Source organism: Lissotriton helveticus, chromosome 3_1 (genome assembly GCF_964261635.1).
Source record: "Lissotriton helveticus chromosome 3_1, aLisHel1.1, whole genome shotgun sequence".
Taxonomy (NCBI): Eukaryota; Metazoa; Chordata; class Amphibia; order Caudata; family Salamandridae; genus Lissotriton; species Lissotriton helveticus.
Window position 1 is genome coordinate 1857325103 of NC_136061.1, and position 20235 is coordinate 1857345337.

General features: G+C 42.6%; 1 protein-coding gene across 1 annotated transcript in view; it reads right to left on the minus strand.

Annotated features, from left to right (window-relative positions):
* The window catches only part of EPS8L2 (EPS8 signaling adaptor L2), a 411521-nt gene that overhangs the window by 68103 nt on the left and 323183 nt on the right, over positions 1-20235 (minus strand). Inside the window, exons 6-10 of the mRNA XM_078682812.1 lie at positions 17847-17993; positions 15064-15143; positions 12038-12180; positions 10677-10756; positions 10311-10437 (exon numbers count right to left, since the gene is read on the minus strand). Of these exons, the coding sequence (XP_078538938.1) occupies positions 10311-10437; positions 10677-10756; positions 12038-12180; positions 15064-15143; positions 17847-17993 (577 nt within the window). The remainder of the gene's footprint in view (positions 1-10310; positions 10438-10676; positions 10757-12037; positions 12181-15063; positions 15144-17846; positions 17994-20235) is intronic.

Sequence of the window (20235 nt, forward strand, 5' to 3'; positions counted from 1 at the left end):
GACTTCCTTGTCAGCTGGAATCACATGTTTGACCACTCCAGACTCTCGTGGTTACAGCAGTTCTGCATGTAGAGAGGAGAGCCCATATCCAAACAGGGCCAACGACCTCGATACATGGTTAATTTAATATAGTCTGCCTTTTAGATAAGTTTGAAAGCCTTCTGGTGCACTGCTCTTAACGCAGGTTGTGTTTTTGCAAAATGTATTAATCAAATGGAGTTTATGAGGTATCTCCGAGGTTAAAGCAATAAAATAATAACTTTTGTGATTATGAGATGTAATGGAACAGGTTCGATTAACACAGTTTATTTGAAATCTTAAAACTAGTATCGTATTTAACTTAACCGCTTGTTGCTAAAACAGCACCTCCTTCGGCTACTATGTAGTGTTTTCAATGTTTTTGAATAACTGGCATTAACTTAATGTTATTGATGTTCTAGCTTCTTTTAATTTTAGAAAGAATTTGAGTTCTCATGAAACAGTGCAATAAAACAGAAAAAACTGTGTGGCTAGTGAGATAGATGGCAAAACCAGGTTCTGAGTAAAAAGGTTACAGTATATATTCAAAACATTATTGGATATTAAGCCGTGTATGCCAAATGTTACTCTCACATACATTGAAAAGTATTTAGAAGGAAAGGAGAGAGTTTGAACTAGGTAATAGAGAAGAGAGAGTGGCAGAAGTATAAGAGTTTATCAGGAGTGGGGGACAGAGAGGGGCTAGGTGGAGGGGTGGGGAGATAAAAAATCAATCCTCTTATGGCAGCACAGGCCTTTAGTACCTAATACATGTCGTTTTTATTTTAGTTTTCATTTAATGAGGGGATTTATTCCGACCAAAAACACTCAACTATAGTTTGTAGCTTCTCTGTCAGGGAACACTGTATTTACGCGCTAGAATCATAACAACCTTTCTCTCTTTTGCAAGGTTTTTTTCCTACGATACCAGTTCCCAACCAAGAGCCTACATACTACTATCACCTGAAAATTATAATTCACCTTGACTGGAGGACAACCTATTAAATTTGAGGTTAAAGCAGAGTAACCTTTGCACTGTGTACTATGCAAAGTTTTAAATGTCATCTCGTCGCATTCCATCATTTCGCTAGAAAGCCTATTTTTACGGCCAAGTTTACACGCATTTGTAGGAGTATTTCACGGCTACCGCCCCTGACGAGGTCATCAGTATCACAAAACCAGCTGGAATGGGGCCGCTGCTCTCCAGGCAGTGGCAGAACTTGTGATGACGCAGAGGTCTCTACTCGGAAACTGATACACCTTTTGAACACAAATCTGTGCTCTCAAAATAGGATTCAGGGGCCTGCTGCATGAGGCTCCATGAGTGCATTTCTTCGATCTGCCCCGAGAAGAAGCTCTATGTTTCAGGAGTGTTGATCCAGTTCCCTAGGCTTGCAACCAGTCCCGCACCTGGGTCTCTGCAGAAGCGTGGCCCCATCCAACATTATCCAGAGCTGGGCTGGGAACTTCAGGGGATTTTGTATCCCCTCATCAGGAGGGCCAGCATAGCCAATAGGTCTCGCTTTTGGGACCTTATATGTGTTTAGCAATGCATCAGTTAATGTTGTTGCACCAAGGATATTGTGCTGCATAACTAAATACTTATAAGGTCCCAAAAGTGAGACCTGTTGGCAATGCCAATGCTTGTTAATAAAGGTATTACATTTGAAGGATGAATCACCCTTAGTAGATAGCCTCAAGGATTTAAAATAAGCCCCCATAATCTACTGGTGCCACAAACCACTAGGCTTCACCCACGACCGGACTGAGAACACAAACCAGCCCTGGCAATTGAGTCGGACCAGCACCGGAGGGGGGTTTGGAGGGGGTGCTGGTGGGAAACACTGCTTCTGCTTTTGTTACAGGGGACTGATATTGCAGCACTGCTGCAAAACCGTCCTCCAGTAACATAAACGCCCCCCACCACTCCAAAAACGGCCCTACCCTTCCGGCCTACCAGAAAAACGCCCAGTGCCCACGAAGGTCACACTGGCCCTCGCCTGACCACATCCTGGCGCATGCCCATGATTGTTGCAGCTGTGACAACATGTCACTGCTGCTAAGATCCCAGTGTTCTGAAAAGCTTTGGGGGCAGCCATGTACAGCAGTATACACTTAAGCCCTTGACCTCCACTACCAGCCAGATGCCTGCAGAATAGATAAGTGTGCACAGCAGTGTTCAAACATCTAACGATCATGATTATCCTTGTGCTTTATTTGATCGATTTTGTCAACTTGGCTACCAGTGCAATAAATTACCCTTCCCTGAATCCTAAAAAGCCCATACAGCTACCATTCTCTAAATCCTAAAAACCCTGTACTCCCCCTTAACACTACTCTTCCCTGAACCGGTAAAACTCTGTACTATCCCATAACACTCTGCCTGCTGAAAGCAGGGGGTGCCTGATGGTGAAATACCGGGAAGAATTAGAAGAACGTGTTTAGGGTATCATTGAAAGCACTTTATGTACAGTGGAGCTGGGCTGCATTGCCATTTGTGAGAAGCGAGCAGGGCCCTACTTGTGGAGTCGTTCACAAAATCCTGGCTGTTTTGCTGCTATACCACCATTCTGTAATAGTGGTACCACCACCAGTTATTATGACATTACTGCACATATACATGTGGAAGACTTGTTTCTGTCTCCTTGTAGGTATTTAGTGGTGTGAAATTAGAGCCAGTTTTGCGCACTTGTACTAATGGGCACAGAATGCATTGCTGTTCTCAAAATGCAGCAATAGCACTAAATGCACTGAAAACCAATTTCCATGCATTTCACTGGATGTTTTATAGCTTCCCACATATTTTAAATGACCCCCAAAGTAGTATATCCGAGCATGACAAAACACACCAGATATTAGAGCACAGCTATTATACATTTTTCATAATAATGGCCCACATAGGTAAGGTACACTTCCCTTTTAGGTCTGGCTTGACAATGCAGCGGTTTAGAGATACATTTTGAGTGAATCATTAAAATATGGATTGAATGGGCCTTGGTTTGACTCGAGCTAGAGGAATATTACTCTGTCATGACATGCTATCAGTTAGTGATGCATCATTCCGCCTTCCGCAAAGTGATTCCATTAGAATGCATGAGAAAGGATTCTAAATCTGAAAAATAAACTTAACTATGCTGTTGCTTTGTAAGCAACAGCATAGTTAAGTTTATTTTCAGATTTTTGCTACCTTTTCCAGTATTGTGAAAGCTAGTAGGACATGCTTTAATGTGATAAACAGCATTTGTGCTTACAAACAGCATTTATGAATGCCTGTGTTTACACTTGTGTGCACATTAAGCCAGACCTGTTGGCTTCGCCAATGCTTGTTCACTTTCTTTTATGTCAAAGGGAAATAGGCTTCTGGTTATTTTCCTTTCCCAGTGCCTCTGCGTTTTTGGAACCAAAATGAGTGCAGCTGCGACACCTAGTGGCTATCTGCAGTAAAGCATAGTATTAACAGAACAATAATTTGCTGGAGGAAAGCCTCCTGCTTTCTGCTGGCAAAGATTATTAGAGGCGGGCACGGCAGAGAATTCATGGGTAGAGCCAGGCCGGAGGTCTTGCTTGGCACTAAAAGTCCACGCTCGAGCCTAGCCAAAGAACGCTGGGCAAAAGGCTTCTATGATGTATGGCTGCTTTCATGAGTCATGATCTAAGACTGCCCCACTTCCGCCTTTTATTCATACACTTACACCTTTATAGTCTCTCTCACAAACACACTTTCTCAATCTTTCCATCTTTCTCCCATTTTCACTTCTTCTGTGCACCACCCAGAAGACTTGAAGAATAATATAAGCACACACACAGTTGTATTGCAGATGGTTCACCCAGAACGTCCTAATGAGGGCATGGCTGGACCTTTTTATTGAAGATAAAACCATGATGGGACATAACCATTTAAAGAGCTCAACCAACAGTGTCACACATGTACGACACTTAATTTCTCTAAAAAAATAAAAAAAAACAGAACAGCATCAAAGTCAATCTTTGCTGAATAAAATCTCAATATTGTTGAGATGGTGGAGGATTTCCTCTTATATTATATATTGAGTAGACTACTCACGAAAGCAAAGATGAAACTGGAGTGGCAGATGTCATAGAACCTTTACTTGGCTGTTCACTTGGTTCCCACTGGTCAGTTACGTTCAGTCCCCATGATCTCTGTAGGCATGGTCATAGACTCATCAGACCTCTGAACTCCCATTGCGTTGTGTGGGCTTTCTTGGATTGTTGTCATTGAATCACTCATTACTGACATGTGGTCATCATCTGATACAAGTTCAATTCTAAACTTTCTGAAGAAGGACAAATTGTAAGGTATTATTTCAGTTCCTTTCTTGGACGTCACTTGAGTTCCTCTCAATTTTACAGCAGCCGAAGAAAAAATCCCAAAGGGAGTCAAACTTTGCCAAGAGAGTGCCGATGTTTCAGAAGTATTTAATTGCCTAGAACTATTATTCGTAACTTGGTCCTTTAACTAATGTTGCATTTCTCATTGCTTTTGAGCCAATGTCCCCTCATTATCAAGGAATTCAGGAACACACAATGAATTGGTGTGGAATGACATCATTAACTATTCACCCAAGGCACAGATGAACCAGTGCTTCTGTTCATAGTGGGATGCTTTGCAAGGTCTTCATAAAACATGTCACTTCTCCCTTGGCTAGCGGCTACTGGCCAGCTGGCGTTACCCGACTCCCAAAAAGCATAGGTACACTCTTAGGGCCTGATTCACAAAGGGTCTTCACACTCAGGGTGGACGTCCCGCAGTTGTGGGGGAGTCCCCCCTCAGGGCGAAATCCCCACAATGAGAATTTTCATTGCAGAGATTCTGCCCAAAGTGCGGAGACTATTCCACGACTCTGGGGCCTCCACAATGAATGTGTAGGCACTTTGTGAATCAGAACCTCATATCCTAACTGTGAAAATGGGGCCCATTGTCAATTCTTTGATGATCCTGTGTGTGGCCATGTCCTTCTCTAGTTTTGGAATAAGATCATTGGCTGATGAGGAACTCACAACCTCTACTTCAGGGTACTTGTAGTACTTGTCCTTAGGAAGTGATGCACCACCTGTGCTGGCTCTGGTCCATGAATGTGGTGGCTGCTTCTGTACCCTTAAGATGCTGAGGAAGATCATTACATAGCTCCCAAGCAACACCATTAAAACCTTGACTCATGCCCTAGTCACTAACAAGTTGGACTATGGGAACACCCTCTATGCTGGGATCACCATCCAACTCACCAGAAGCCTACAAACCATCCAGAAATCAGCAGCCAGACTCATCCTCAGCCTCCGACACAGAACTCGCATCAAACCACACCTCGGAGAGTTCCACTGGTACGCAATACACAACCGGCTCCCGACACACAGACGCACTCCTTCCAAAATCCTCACATACATTCAAGACACTGCACAACTTAGTCCCCACCTAACAGAACAGCCACATTTCCTTCCACCAACTGCCCAGACCCCTCCGCAGGATTCCTACTCGCACACATCCCATGCATACACAGAACCACATCAGAAGGATGGGCATATTCTTACGTCATTCAAAAAGCATGAAACAACCTCCCACTCCACATCAGGGACTCCTCCTCTCTTCTTGAATTCCACAATCAGCTGATGACCTGGCTTTCAATTTACGAGTCTACTGTGTGCAGGGCACACACACATGCTCAGCTCCAGAATACCCACAGAAGTGAGAGTGCGCTTTATAAATCCACATAACAATGTCTTGAGTTACGATGGGCACTGGTGACTCGTGTGTTGGCTGCCTGGCATTGTTCATTGGTCTCTTCTACCATCAGATCTAGTCCAGAAAACTAGACTTTGGTCGATTCATGGTCTGCACAATTCCTTAAAGCCTGAAATGGGCAAGCCGCACAGCTCTGGGAATAACCAACAAATTCCCTCTCAGTAGGCACCTAAAAGCCATTAAGGCAAGTCATGGTGAACATGGTGCAAAGATCGAAGAGTCAGTTGTGCTTCAGGACTGCACATGGAGATTTTCTAACAACGGACCCAATTAACTTGCTGCACAACACAGACAGCTATTTTCCATCTTCTGAATTCATTTGCTTGGGTCTCAAACTTTCAACTATGAACGGAATTTATTCTTCCGTCCCTCCAGCTTCAATCATTTCTTGAGTGGTTGCAGGTTAAGATTGTCTAGATAAGAAGTCTGATGGCTACTTTGATCCCAGTTAATAGCTCATAGAGAACGAGTATTGCTGGAGCTGGAGGATCCATTTTTCAATTCGAGGCGGAGACTGAGAGGAGGATCCTTTGAAAAGTGGAATCAGAGGTTTATGATTAATGGTCATTGGCTGGAATCGATGACCATAAACATACAGATGAAAATGTTTACATCCTCAGTGAACCATGATGACCTCCTTCCCAATGTGGGCGTATAGTTCCTCAGTGGGATGTCAAAGCTCGACTCACAAAAGATACTGGAGCCCCTACTCATTACACTGCTACGTTTGAGACAATACTGCCTCAAGGCCCATAAGACAGATATCAACTGTTTCTGTGAAGGGATCAAAATATTTCTGAGTTGATGTTTCTGGCAACGCTTCCTTTTTGGTTTGAAAAGCTGCTCTCTGGGACTCACCCGAGTGCCAGGTCACTGTATATTTGGATAGCTAATCAATGGTTCTGTCAGTAACATGATGAGATTCTGTATGAATGTGCCACAATATATTACAATCTCCAGGAAACTGCTTACTTTAGATTCCAAAGTTGGGGGTGGTGCTGACTGAATGCCTACCATCTTGTCCTGGTCTGGAGTGACTTCTGGGGCAGGGAACCTGTACCCAAAACACTGATGCTGGACCTCAAGAACTCAGATTTAATTTGATTGAGGGAGTGCCCAACTACTTAGTCTTTGGAAATGATACCTGAGGCAAAAATGATGCTCTTCTTTTGTGGCAGCATGCACAAGAATTTCCCCACTCACATTGATCACTCTAACCAGCACAGTATAAATATAATACATTCAAATAAGTTTGCAAAATATTTAGATAAAAAAGGTATTTACTTGGAGAGGTCAAACTCACGATTCACACTCTAACCTGACCGATAGTAGTGACCATGTTGTACTTAGGAGGTGTCACATTTACTTTTACAACTCAAAAGTGTGTGGACATTATCTAATAAGGAGTCAACAGATGCCTAGTTTCTTTGACAGATTTCTGTTCCCACATGTTGAACGACAGACCCATGCAAAGTGATTGTTCTTTCCACTAGTTCTGCATCATTATCCTTTTGTGGAATCGTAGAGGGAAAGTGCCTTCACAATGTCTGAAGAGTTTTCCTCAGAGAGCTCCTACAGTTGGTTTGGCACTTGTCCCCCCTTTCATTAGCAGGCTGACAGACCTATTGTTGATGGACTTGATGCACTAGACTTGGGTGTTGGAGAGTTCCAAGGATCAGCCCAGCATGAAAGATGTCAAGTAACATATTGCCTGGCTCTATAGTATTTGCCCTCTCAGTTTTGTAGAGCCTCACCATTGAAAGAACTGTGCATGAATCTCATCTGCTTCGTTTTTGCAGGGTGCATATGCTGGCGAGTTCTTTGAGGTGAATGTGGAACTCATTGACGGATTCCTCAGGTCTTTGCTTCACTTGCCTTAGTAGAAATGCTTCCTCCTTTGGGTTTGCAACCATAACAAAAATATACATTAGGAGTAGTGACTGGAGTGACAGATGTGAATGGGGACCAGCCTTACCGACGGTATGAGGGAGTTTGTAGATCCCTTTCCCTACTAGATAGAGCATGCCCCTTCTTCAGTCTTTGGAGACCACAGTAGTCAGAAAGGATGTCTCAAGGTGTTCACTCAAAGTGTTCATTTGAAGAAGGGCACGCCAAATAGTTCAAAAGCAGTAACTGCCAGGTGATGCAACATATTTCTACGCACATTAGTTTTCAGTTCACAGGGGATTTAAGCGTTGGGTAGGTCAACACTCACTGACACGATAGCAAGGCTCCCTTGTTTTTTCCATGGGTAAAAGTCGCCCTCTTCGTTGCATTTGTGCACGAGTCTGGCACTGGTTATTTTTTTGTTTGACTCTTGTTGATAGAATTTTTGAAGATAAAGAAAACATGCTGAGTTGAATTGTCTGTTCTCATTTGTACTTTATGCAAATTAGGTTTTCTGGGCTTCTTCGATGCTGATGCGCTGCCCCCTGTGGCGTCTGCATGGTACCACAGGGCTTATGTCCACAGGAGTGGGGGAAACATTCCTATGTTTCCGGGAGGGTTCACCCATTCAGCACTTGTTGTCAGAGTGAGAGTGCCCTGGATTTCTCAACGCTACTGCCTACGGTGGAGCGGTTCCACTGAAGGGGTCAGCGTTTGCTGGTAGGCTTCCTGTTCCGCGAGGTATTTCATGTGCGCCAGCCAACTGTGGAATGGCGCCAGTGAGTGGTGCGGGGGAGCATCCATGACTACCAGCAGGCAAGTGGACTAGTGTGATGGACTTCCTGCACAAATTCTTCAGTGCACTCACCATGCGCAATCCCATCATCGTCTACAGTGAAGCGTTGGTCTTTGCACATGGTGGTGGTAGGCCTCACAGGGTCATAAAGAAGTGTAACCACGCACACAGTTATACTGCAGATGCCTCGCCCTGAAGTCCCCAATGAGGGCACAGGTTAACTTTTTTTATTGAAGTTAAACCTGTCATAGGAAACAGACATTTTAACTTAACACTGGAAGGAAGGAATCAGAAGAACTCTGTCATTAGTACCACACAAATGCGACTCTATAGGTTTCTATAATGTATTACTACTATCACGAGTATGCTGTAAAATATGCCCACTTCCTCCTATTACTTATACACCCAATGCAGCTAATTCTATTCTCTCTCACACACTCCCTCTATGTTTCCTTCTTTCTCTCATTTTCTCTTCTCCTATGATGGACCCAGACCCCTTGAACAATAATGTGACAGCTCGCTAGAGGGAGGGAAGCCAAAAAACAGAAGGCTCAGTTTGGTTTGGTTTTTGCCCAGGAACCCTAGAGCACCTGGGCTTGGTTACGAGTCAGAACATGAAATCTGGGTAAAGCCAGGCTCAAGCCTTTAGTGGCTTTCCCATCTATAGCCAAGACATACCTCGCGAGCCAAAGACACGGGGAGCCGTTTAGTCAGACTAAACGAAAAAGACGTCAATGAAGAGCTGTGATTGGGCATGGTGTTCGGCGTGACCTCTTACCTTCAGACTGTTGTCCATGCATAGGGCATATGAGAAACTGAGTGAAGCAACAGACCCACATTCGCCCTCTGTTGCTTGGCTCTCAAGTGAGAGCGCTTTGGGTTATTTTTAAAGCACACAGTGAATGACCTTTTATCACGGCTGACAAAGGATGGCGTAAAGTTTGACATTAAAGGCGGGAGTTAAGATGGCCTCTGAAACAGAGACCACTGGTTTCAGATTTAGTTAAAAGAAAGGGGGAAGGTAAGGGATTTAGCCCATATAAAACCATCATGGATGCCTCCGCTACACTTAAGTTCAAAAGGGGGAGTTTAGTAATAAGAAGTTCACATCTATGCTAATTTGTGACCTTTATGTCATCTTACCTAATTGCTTTTTATTTGTATTTTGAGTGAAAAAAGCTACGGCTGATGGTCAATTCACAAAGTTGGGGCTAGCCTCGGCTGCTGCATACAATGAGGTATTCTCATTCTATTGTGTGGTATACACCTAATAAAATATACATTCGCGCTTCAGAAACTGAAAACAGGGGTATTTTCGAATCGTATTCCCATATGTCCTACTAAGTTATTCAGATTGTATCATTGGTTTAGTTTTACCTTTGCACAGACATCATCAGTGTGATATATTTATCATGCTTCATATATACAGAAGATTGCACAGTGTGTTTTTGACACTATTTTTTCATCAAACCCTGAGTAAGTAGTGAATTATTCTGTAAATGCATCTTTCTATAATGTCTTTACACGTGGTTTCTGGAGTGGGCCCAGTATGCTGGTATTTTTGACATCGAATAACTGTTTTTCATGTAGATTTTTTTTATATAGGGTTATATGTTATTTGTAGGTGAGCCTATACAGCTGATGTGCTTTCAAGATTTTGCTTTTTAAGCGCTCTGATTTTTAGGTTGTAGTTTCTAGATGATCTCTTATTTTAGTTTTGCTCGATTTCAGTGGAGTAAACATTTCGAGTATATTGTATGTATCTCATATACTGGTTAGGTTTGTGTTGGCTAACTATAGTGCTTCAATCATTTTCTTTGTAGATGCTTTCAATTGTCGGAAAGTTTGTACCTGCTGGTGCTTTCTTCTTGTTTTTCTTTCCTTTCTTCCTCTGGTTTAACTGCTTGAAGGCCTCTGCAGCTTTCTGAAGCCTCGCCACAAAGAACTCAATGTCGTCCAGTGTGCAGTTCAGTGTTTGCTGTGAAAGTAATGGAGAAGAAAGAAAAATATAAAGCCACTAAAACCAAAAAGATACCTCTAGCATGTTGTTAAAGGAAGATTGGAAGGTAATGGCATATACCTCACACCTCCTTCTTGTCTCTTCTCCTTCACCTGTGCATCTTGTCACTTAAAGTCTTGAGGCTTACCTAACCGTAACTTGAATCTGAATCATCCCTACAGAAATCTGAATGTCAAGCTCAGTACCACTTTACTCACTGTTTCTTTCTCAATCCTCTGCGCCAAGCTCTCACGCGATTCTTCAGGTTCTTGGGAGCCAGAGCTTCGTCGGTCGAACTCTATCAAAGATGCAAAAGACAAAATTGTTTTAAAGCACTTATCCCACAACCCCACGTCACCACCTCTTCCTCCACTCAACAAAGGGATCCCATGAGAAGAGAAAGTTAGAGTCAGACAGAAAGAGCTTTGGGAATATCAAAGATACATTACATTTTGTATATTTTTAGACTGGACATTTTTTTTAATTATAACTGCATAGTCCTGTGAAACTGGGAATTGTCGGCCTTCGCAAAGTTAGCTGAATTCACAATTTTGCCCCACTATGCGAAATATAGCACAAAAAATCTGGTCCATCTCCCCTATGTCTATTTTCTTCTCCAGGATATATTAACGGTTGAATATTCTGGAGCAAGAAATTGTAGAAAGAAAGCATCACCCACCCGCAAGCACTGGCATGAGGAAGAGTGGTATCAGGAGCTATGGAGGAGGCTAGCCCATCCAGGGGCAGGTGGAAGAGACAATGTATACTGTGGAGGACAATATCTACTTTGTAATAGAATAAGTGTCGGGCCTAGGGTGTTGCTCAGAAAACCCTGATTGGCTCTATCGAAGGTTGGGGTGCTGAATAACAAGGTTATGTAGTGTTGATTCCACCTCAAGCCTTTTTAATACACTTCCAGATACTCCCTGCCTTTTTATCTCACTCTTGCGGGTTCTTTTTAACCCTTTCTTTATTCCTTTGTCACTGTTTTTCTGTCTAGCTCTGCCAGCCTTCTCCTCCCTCCCCCCTATTTGTGTTTTTCTCTCTCATGCTTTGATTCAAAGTGTGTTGAGAAAAATTAAGTGCTGGTCCCCCAAAGATAGTGCTGGTGGGCTGCACTTACATCTACTGGCTTAAATTTAAGTGAGTGGTCACAGCAGTGCAGTGCTCAAGGACCAGAACTGGTGTGGTGAGGTGCAGCTCAGGTTAGTACTGGGGTCTTAATTGGAAATTTGCAGGCAGACGAGAGGTAAGATCAGAGGACGGGAACTGCTTCCGTCTGGGACCAGATACCCTGGTGCCCTGAACAACACCTGGTTTTCATGGGAACCACTCCTGTTTCTTTGAAGAGAAACTGAAATGGCACCCTTTTTTAAATTATAAATGCTTCACATAACTTCAGGAGTTTTGCACGAATTATCAGAGAATAAAAATTATGCACGTTTGGGAAACCACAAATCTCATAACTATGCACGCTCCTATAATATGTGAATTTGGAGAACACCTTCTTATCATCAATACCAGCACACGAATTACCACCTAAAACGAATGTTCATCTACTGTGTCTGTCATTCTGTACCTATTTCTGCTTGTGACGAGGGTGACATGACACGATTTTTGGCATTCTGGAGCCCTCGGCTGGCGGGCTTGGGGGCAGTGGGCCCAGGTCCTTGAGGTGGAATGATGGTTTCTCGATGCGTCTTGATCTTCTCTTGATTGACTCTGTTGGGTAACATCAGTCGACAGTCAGTTACAAAAAAAAGTCTACAAGACATTTCTCTGTAGGCAGTGGTGCTGGAACAATTTTCAAAATGGGGGTACTGCCATTAATGTTATATCACTGAAATCTTAGCAATTGTGAAAATCCCAGGCATCACTCAAGAAAAGAAGGGTAGCAAATGTGCCATGCAAATTTGGCAGGTGTGTGGCAATGGTGTAGTATGTAGCTGTGATGGATGTTGGAGCACTGGTTAGATAAGGCACTGAGGTTTACAGAGAGCACATTTTCCATTGAATTGGCCACAAAATGTGCATAGACATGCAGTTTTACCTGTAAAACTATATAGAGCTAAAATGATAATGCGTGGAAATCGGGTATCAATGAATATTTATCATTTGAGCATCACCAAAGTGTCTAGATTTGTTGTGATCGTATTAGTATCTTTGCTTTCATCACACTTCAAAATTACAAAAAAAGTGCTTCACTTGTGCTTTATCAATTGCTGATAAGATTTGGAAATGCATGCAGTTCATTTGGTATTTAAACGTTGTTGTATCTTAGACGAAACTGACATCCTATACCCTTTCCTTTCACCTTCTGTACCACAGTAGAATTGTCCCCTAGATTACTTTTTCAAAAACCTCTCTCATATTGGAATCAGATAAATAAAAATACACATCACTTTCCAAATAAGCAGCAATTTGTCAGAAGATAAAACCTGACATTTAACCTTTGTCTTTGTAAACCCAGCAAATGTGACAAGATAAACACAAAATGTACAGGCATCTTTATTTGCTTATTCACCTCCTGAACTCAAGCACGACTATTTCTGTGAGTGCTGCAGCACCCCTGCTTCCAGCACCTATGTCTTTAGAGCTTTGAAGTCAGCTAACAGCAGCCTTTCTATAATTACTACCCAGGGACCAGAGGACTCCCATTGCTTCCACATTTTCATAGATCCTAACTGTGAAGCCTTGCACAGAGCGCTCCTGCTCTTTATTATCCTGCTCAAAATTAGGAAAAATTGTTTCAAAAAACGAAATTAAAGTAAAACTATAAAAGTTAACTTTTTTATTTCATCATTCTTTTCTTCACCAAGTATCTGAAAATTCGCATTTATCATTATATCATTATAATTTTTTTTTTCAAATTCCCGAACGTTGTCAGAGAGGGACAGGAGCTAAGTTTTGACATTTGTCTCTCTAAAACCCTTTTCATGGAAACATTCTCAAGCAAAAAGAGGCTTTATGATTTGTTTTGTGGAAAACAGTAAACTATGATATATTTTATGGAAAAATTAATCTGAATATCTGAAAAAACAATATTCCTGATTTTTCTCACCATTTCAGATATCATCACTACAAGTAGCGGTGGAGTGGAAATGCAGCAGCGGCTCCTCAGCTATGGCGGAGGAGCATCACCCCACCTGCTGAGTTTCTAGGCAGCAGACAGAAACTGAAAAAATAAAATGATAATAAAACCATCTTATTATCATTTTATTTTTCTTTCTGCTAAAGGCACCCAAGTCTCTGCAGGTCTATGAAAAGAGCAGGGGGAGGAGTAGTACACAGAAAAAGTGCGCATGATGGTTTGGAGCTGTCTAAGGCCATCCAAACCGCCATGCGCACTTTAATCTCGCTCCATCCGAGCTGTGTTGTTCAGCCGAGAGGTGTAGCCGCACAGGCTCCTAGGACCCTAGCGAGCATTAAACAAGCCAGCTCAGACCAATAACGGTGCTGCTCTCATGAGAGCAGCGTCTTGATTGGTATCTAGGAGCCTGCACAGTGTGCAGGTACCGGAGCAGAAGAACCCCCAGATGGTGGCCAGCAATCCAGCAGGAGGTAAGGGCTCTTTTTAAATGATATAACCCCTACCTGCCACACGTCATCCCCTCTCCCCACCTCACCACTTGTCATGAAAGGGAGCCCCTACTGGGAAAATGACACATTGCTTTAGGCACAGAAACTCAGTGTCATACAGGATGGCTTTAGCTGGCCTATAATTTTTTTAGCCGACATAAATTAACTTATATTAAGAACTGTAAGCTTCCACAAGCAAGGTGTTGTTAGGGAAAAACAAGCACTGGCTATAAGTGTCACAAATGGCTAGGACCCATTTAGCATCAATAATAGGGGCTGTCGGTCAAACTTCTGACTTCAAGGGTGGACTGACATAAACACAGACCAATGCTGTCCCAATAGCTTGGGGCCTCTCAAAGCCTAGTAGAAAAGGCTTGCCTAGGCTATCCTGCCACAGTACTCCCAAGCTTTTTGAGACTGTTAGTGGCCTTTTGGAAATCTATCCATTTCCTTTATGTCTGATTGTGGACTCCTCGCTACAGATTTTTCACGGCTTCCTTCTATGAGCAGCAAATATGAAGGTTGCCGACAGCCTTGATGCCATTTTGTTCCCCATTGTTATTCGAAACTGAAATGAGACATTGCAGTGTGAGAGAGGTGACCACGAGATGCACATAGCAGACCTAGCTTAAAAGGCAATGGGGCCTACTACCTGGAGAGCTGCCCAGCCAGGTGCATCACTAAATCGGCAGCCATCACATCAACAAGTCCTTTCCCTGAAGCAGCCATGACCTGCAGCTGTAAATAGCTCGACCTGGTATTTTTACTCTTCTAACTCTAGTTGTAACAAGTTGGTGCTAAAGTTAAGCTGAGATCATGGCAAGTCCTAGGAACGGCAATGCTGATGTGATGGTTGTTTCGATGGGATGTGATAACATCTCAACCAACCATCAGGGAGCTGCATGACAGCATGCACATTTCTGTAAGGCTGCCCGGCGTGGGAAAAGTCCTAATTTTACTCTGCATAGGAAAGGCCACGAATTAAAACAGTATGGTGCTTACAACACCAGAAAAGACAAAACTTACTTCAAAGTCTGTGGGCGCATTTTCTTTCCATGTTTCTTATCAGCCAGAGCACTCTCAATGTCTGCATGGACCATCTCTGCCTGATGATTGAAACAGAGAGATGTCAACAGCTGCAGGCCTTTTCAATCCATGCACCTTGTAACAACATCCCCAAATCCACCAGGACCCCCCAAAGCTGTTCCAGGTTAGGAAACACTTGAACACTCACCTCTTTAATGGACACCACTTCACAAAACAAAAACAATCCAATAACTAGACATCTCTCACAACACGTGTTGATGTTATGCTGGTCTTTGAGCAGGTCAGTGCTCCATTGCCTTTTTGGTTAGGTTTAAACTATACAAATACCATTTACAAGAGCACAGCATTGAGCCTGAAAGCTGTAGTAACTAACCCCGTTGAGCAAAGTACTTCTTTCACAGCGTCTCAATGCTTCCTCTTATATAAAAGAGAATGACTATGACAAGCGATATTGAATTCTCAACATGGACTTTAAGCCAACGGAAGAGTCAGTATTAGAAATACACCAAGGCCCTTTTTCTGCCATGTCCACCAACTTATGACCTGCCTGTGGTCTAGTAAGTCAAAAAGCATTGTTCAACCCAGATACAATCTCATGAAACATGGAAAGAAATAAACCCGGGCAAGGGGTGCCCAAGCCCGGAATGCTTTGTGCCTAGAACTCATGAGCATTGCCAACCTGGCTGTATCTAAGAGAATTACTGAAAACATGCCTTTTCAAAGCACCTGCTCATCCTTGCACAAAACTCTCAAGAGTGCTCTTTTCCGAAGGGATAGGGCTCCTAGTTATTTGATTCAATCACATATGAAGTCCCTTAACTGAGTAACTCATATGTGAACTACATTTACACATGTGGGACATGTACCCGTTCGGCTGAGGAAGGTGGATTAACATCATGAGTTATCTTCCCAGCATCTCAAGTATGCGTTTGTAAGCAGCTAGGCGTGTGATACTTACTTTTCTAGAAGTTAGAAAAATAAGTCACAGATTTTTTTAACACAATTAGCAAATGCAGAAAAATATACTTTCGGGTAGAATTTCTCTCTTCAAAAATGTGCCATAATGAAAGTTCTGAAACTTGTTCTCCACAAAGGGCAATCTTCTCACATTGCTAAGCTGCAAACATCACCCTACAAGTAAGGCTACATTCTTGGAGACATTAATCACTAGCCTCTGTGCTGTGACGGTCTATAAGGGACTACTTAGCAAGAACTACAAATGTGGTTGTGTTAGTGAGGCATGCAACCACCCACTGGAAGCGCTGTTGGGCAACAGTAGTCATTTGTAGGAGGCTGTATGCCACACCACACCATATCAGATTACTGATGGCTAGATGATTGTGAGAGGAATAAGGATGTGATAAAAAGAGGAAATCATGGTATACCGCTCAAGGGATATTAAAGCATGTCAAGAGATGTAGTGAGGATGCCATGTCCTCATAGACAAGTACAATGTACAAACGACCAGGGACCTGTGTTTAACCACCATTGATAGTGGTCAGATGTAAACCAGTCACCGAAAGGAAAAAGAGTCTGTTCCCCTATTTTTGGACCTCTAAGTAATCAGACCCCCACCCCGCTACACTGATCCCTGAGTTTTCCTCTGCCGAATGAGGAGCCTCTTGTTGCTTCCTATATAGGAATGTTATCCTTTAAGGTTCCGCGCCCCATATGTGCGCCTCTTTAAGACTGCGGCCACATACATAAAGAATAAGGTTCACCCCTGCTGGCCCTCTTGCTCCCTGCTCAGAATAAGCAAACTCTCCATTGGCCCCAAGAATAAAGAGCCGACTGGACAGATGCTTCTCTAGGACTGCCTTAGACTAGAAAGCTCCCGCCACCCGGAGGTCCGAAATAGAGGGAAAGGAAATCCACTCATGACAGAGGGAAAGGAAATCCACTCATGACTCCTGCTACTGTTGGGCTGTGTTCTTCCTCCCAGGGCTACCCAGTACACCCAGTACCAGTCCCAGAGCTACCCAGTATAGATACACCCTACAGAAAACGCGATGGATATGCTTGAATAATGTTCAGCATGGAAAGCCAGTGTCAGTATAACTCAGACTGCCTGTCCAAAAATGGCAGCTCCTAAATGTGTGGCATTGCATGGTGTTACATTTTTATTGTACTGCATTGTACAGTATTGTATTGTGTAGCTCAATACCCTAAAACCAAGGCTCATTTACAACATCACAGCTCAGAATGACTAACCTGCCTCTCGGCACCTGTTTTACTCTGTTGCCTCTCTCGAAAACAACAGGAAGCAATTAAGTTGTTCATTGTACGTTTTCAAATCAAAATAGAAATAACGCAAGGCCATACTAGTGGTAATACAGCGCTAAACAAACCTGCTACTATAAACATAAATGCAGATTGAAAGGCCGACCCCTTTGGGTTCCCTTGTCATCATATATGTGGCCAAGTTGCAGCACTTTCAGAAATCTACTGACTAATGGCCAGCTATTCTGTGGCACAGTAACTGATGGCAGGACCATCATCAAAGATCGCTAGGAGTTACAACTGCGTCCTCTAGGCTCCCCATTGTGCCCCCCTTGCCTATCGTTATCACTTTTGTGGGGTTTTCGGTAATTCATCGCTTTGCACTTATGATAAACTTTTGTTGTTTATATCTTTACTTCCTTGACTCAAGGAGGGCAAAGAGTATGTGCTTCAATTCTGCTGTACTATGATCACCCATTGGGAAATATAGAAATTCCCTCCTTTGACCCCAGGGTGCCTCTGACGAGGCGGGTTGGGCTCACCTCGACGTCACAGTTGAAGAAGTGGATGTCAGGCTTGTTCTGCTCCGATTCCTGGCACACCAGCAGAAGGATGGAGGAGTAGCGCATCTGGTTGAGGACAGTTTGGCAGTGGTGCACCGTGGACAGCGGGAAGTTCTCCAGCTCCTCCTGCCAGAAACAAGAACAAGCCAAAGAAGAGGGTGTTATATGCGTGCTTTTAGCACCATGATCTGCCGTCTGTGAGCTATCTTTGGTCGTGCAGCACTATTTTGTACCCCCAAAGGGCTGTGCCGCATTCACAAGTCTATATAGGGTGGATGGTATATTTTCACTCAAGCGAACGTAAGCATTGATTCTTTTTTCTGCAGGCAGAGCTCTCTGGAAGTAAAACACTTAACTCAACGTTTTCGCTCATATGTCATTGAGAGCACATTATGAATTCATGTTTGACGTAAACTCTTCAGCAGAAATATAATTAGCAGTAATTTATGTTTCAGGAAACAAATGGTAAACATACAGTTTCTACTTCATTGGAAGCTATACACAGTCTCCATGCCTTCTAGCAAAGAAGCCAAACATATAAAGTTAGTCATAACGTTTCAGAAACAACACAAATATATAACACTGAGGCAACATTTACAATGTTTTAATAAGACGACATATCCTTTAAAAATTATGAAAGCTAATCAGGTTTTTTTTCATAAGTTGCTTGCTTGAATAAAATATTGTCAAAGTTATTTAGGATTCATTGAAACATCCTTCTGAATGAAAGCCTCGCTCTTCTTAAAAGTATTTTGTTTGAAATAACACTGGAAAAATTAATTCCCCCAAAAACCTCACATGCATTTATGGGAAACATTTAAAAGTGACATTAATATATATTTTCCAACTTCGTTATTTTTCTCCTCATCTTCTCTAGCATCATTAATTTGTCTCAACCATGAATAGTTGGGAAGGTGGTTTATGAGGGCAGAGGCTGTACTAAAAAGTGGGAGAAAATCTGGGGCAAATCGAATGAATATAGAGGAGAGTCCTCGTTTCTCCCTTACTCCTACGAATGAGGCTTTGTTTCATTCTTAAAACTGCATTGCTGGTATGATGGTTGGGGGGGCTTGGAAGCAGGAAGTGGGGAACGCGTTCAATGTGTGATGATGCTTTTTTGACATTTAGCTATTTATGACCGAGGTGTAATGTGGTGCACTAACCTGTTTCTGATTTCATAAAAAAGATGTTTAAAAAAAAATAATAATGAGTTGTTGGAGTAGGCGATGTTTTCTGTTTTGGATACATCCAATCAGGGGTAAAGTAATACCTGTTGAGAATCCCAGAAGAGGATGGCCCTTGACAGCAATGCCTGCCTCGCATAGGATCTTCGCTGAGCGCTTACCTTGATGGGTTTGGAGGAAGATTAGGCTGGTATGCCAACAAAGACATCTTCATTGCTCAATTTTGTCCCCAACTTTAGATGCGATTTTACCTGAAACAACCTATTCTCAGATATATTAAATGCTGCTATGCAAACCTGTCCCTGTAGTGCCCCCAAGAAGGGACCTTCATTGCAGAGATTAAATGGTCAGTTTCTAGCAAAGAGGAGAGAATTTCAAAACACCAGTAGAAAGTCAATAAGAAAGACAAAAGGGGCAGAGAACAATGAGAAAGAGAGACATAGAAAACATACACAGGAGCCCTGCCAAAAACATTTAAAACATTGCCGCAGTCAAAAATAAAACAAGAAAGGTTTTCGTTATGTGTGTAATAAATGTGCTTTCGGTATTATATGAATGTATGGGATGAATCATTTACTGTGTGATGATGCAATCTACTTTGCCACGTAAAATAGTCCTTCATTAATTCTAATGCAAGCACTACACAGTTTCAGAGAGAGTGGGGTGGCTGCCATTAGTGTTGCATCAAAGAAGTCAGAGGGAATGTGAACAATCCAAGCATTTCACAAAGGACAACTGCAACAAATAAGCCACAACCATTCCGCAGGACAGTATCTTTTACTGATAGCACAAGTTCCATAGAAATGGGTGCAAATTGGGTTAAGGAAATATTTATCACTGCACTTCACCAAGTAACATGTCTGGATTTGTTTTGATCCTATTAAAATCTTTTTTCCATCACACTTCAAAATTACTTCATTGGTGCAGGTATTTACATTTTGTTGTGTGTTAGAGAAAAAAACCTGTCATCCTTCAGCCTTCAATTTCACAGCCCCTTTACCACAACAAGGTTGTCAGATACATCACTTCACGAAATCCTCTAACTTTCCAGTCATAAAAAGAAATATAAACACCAAATCCCATGTTGGAAGCATAAATAGAAATCTATCAGAAGAGATAGCCTGACACCTGCCTTTGAATGCACAGCAAACGTGACAGGATAAAAAATTAATTTAAAGGCTCTT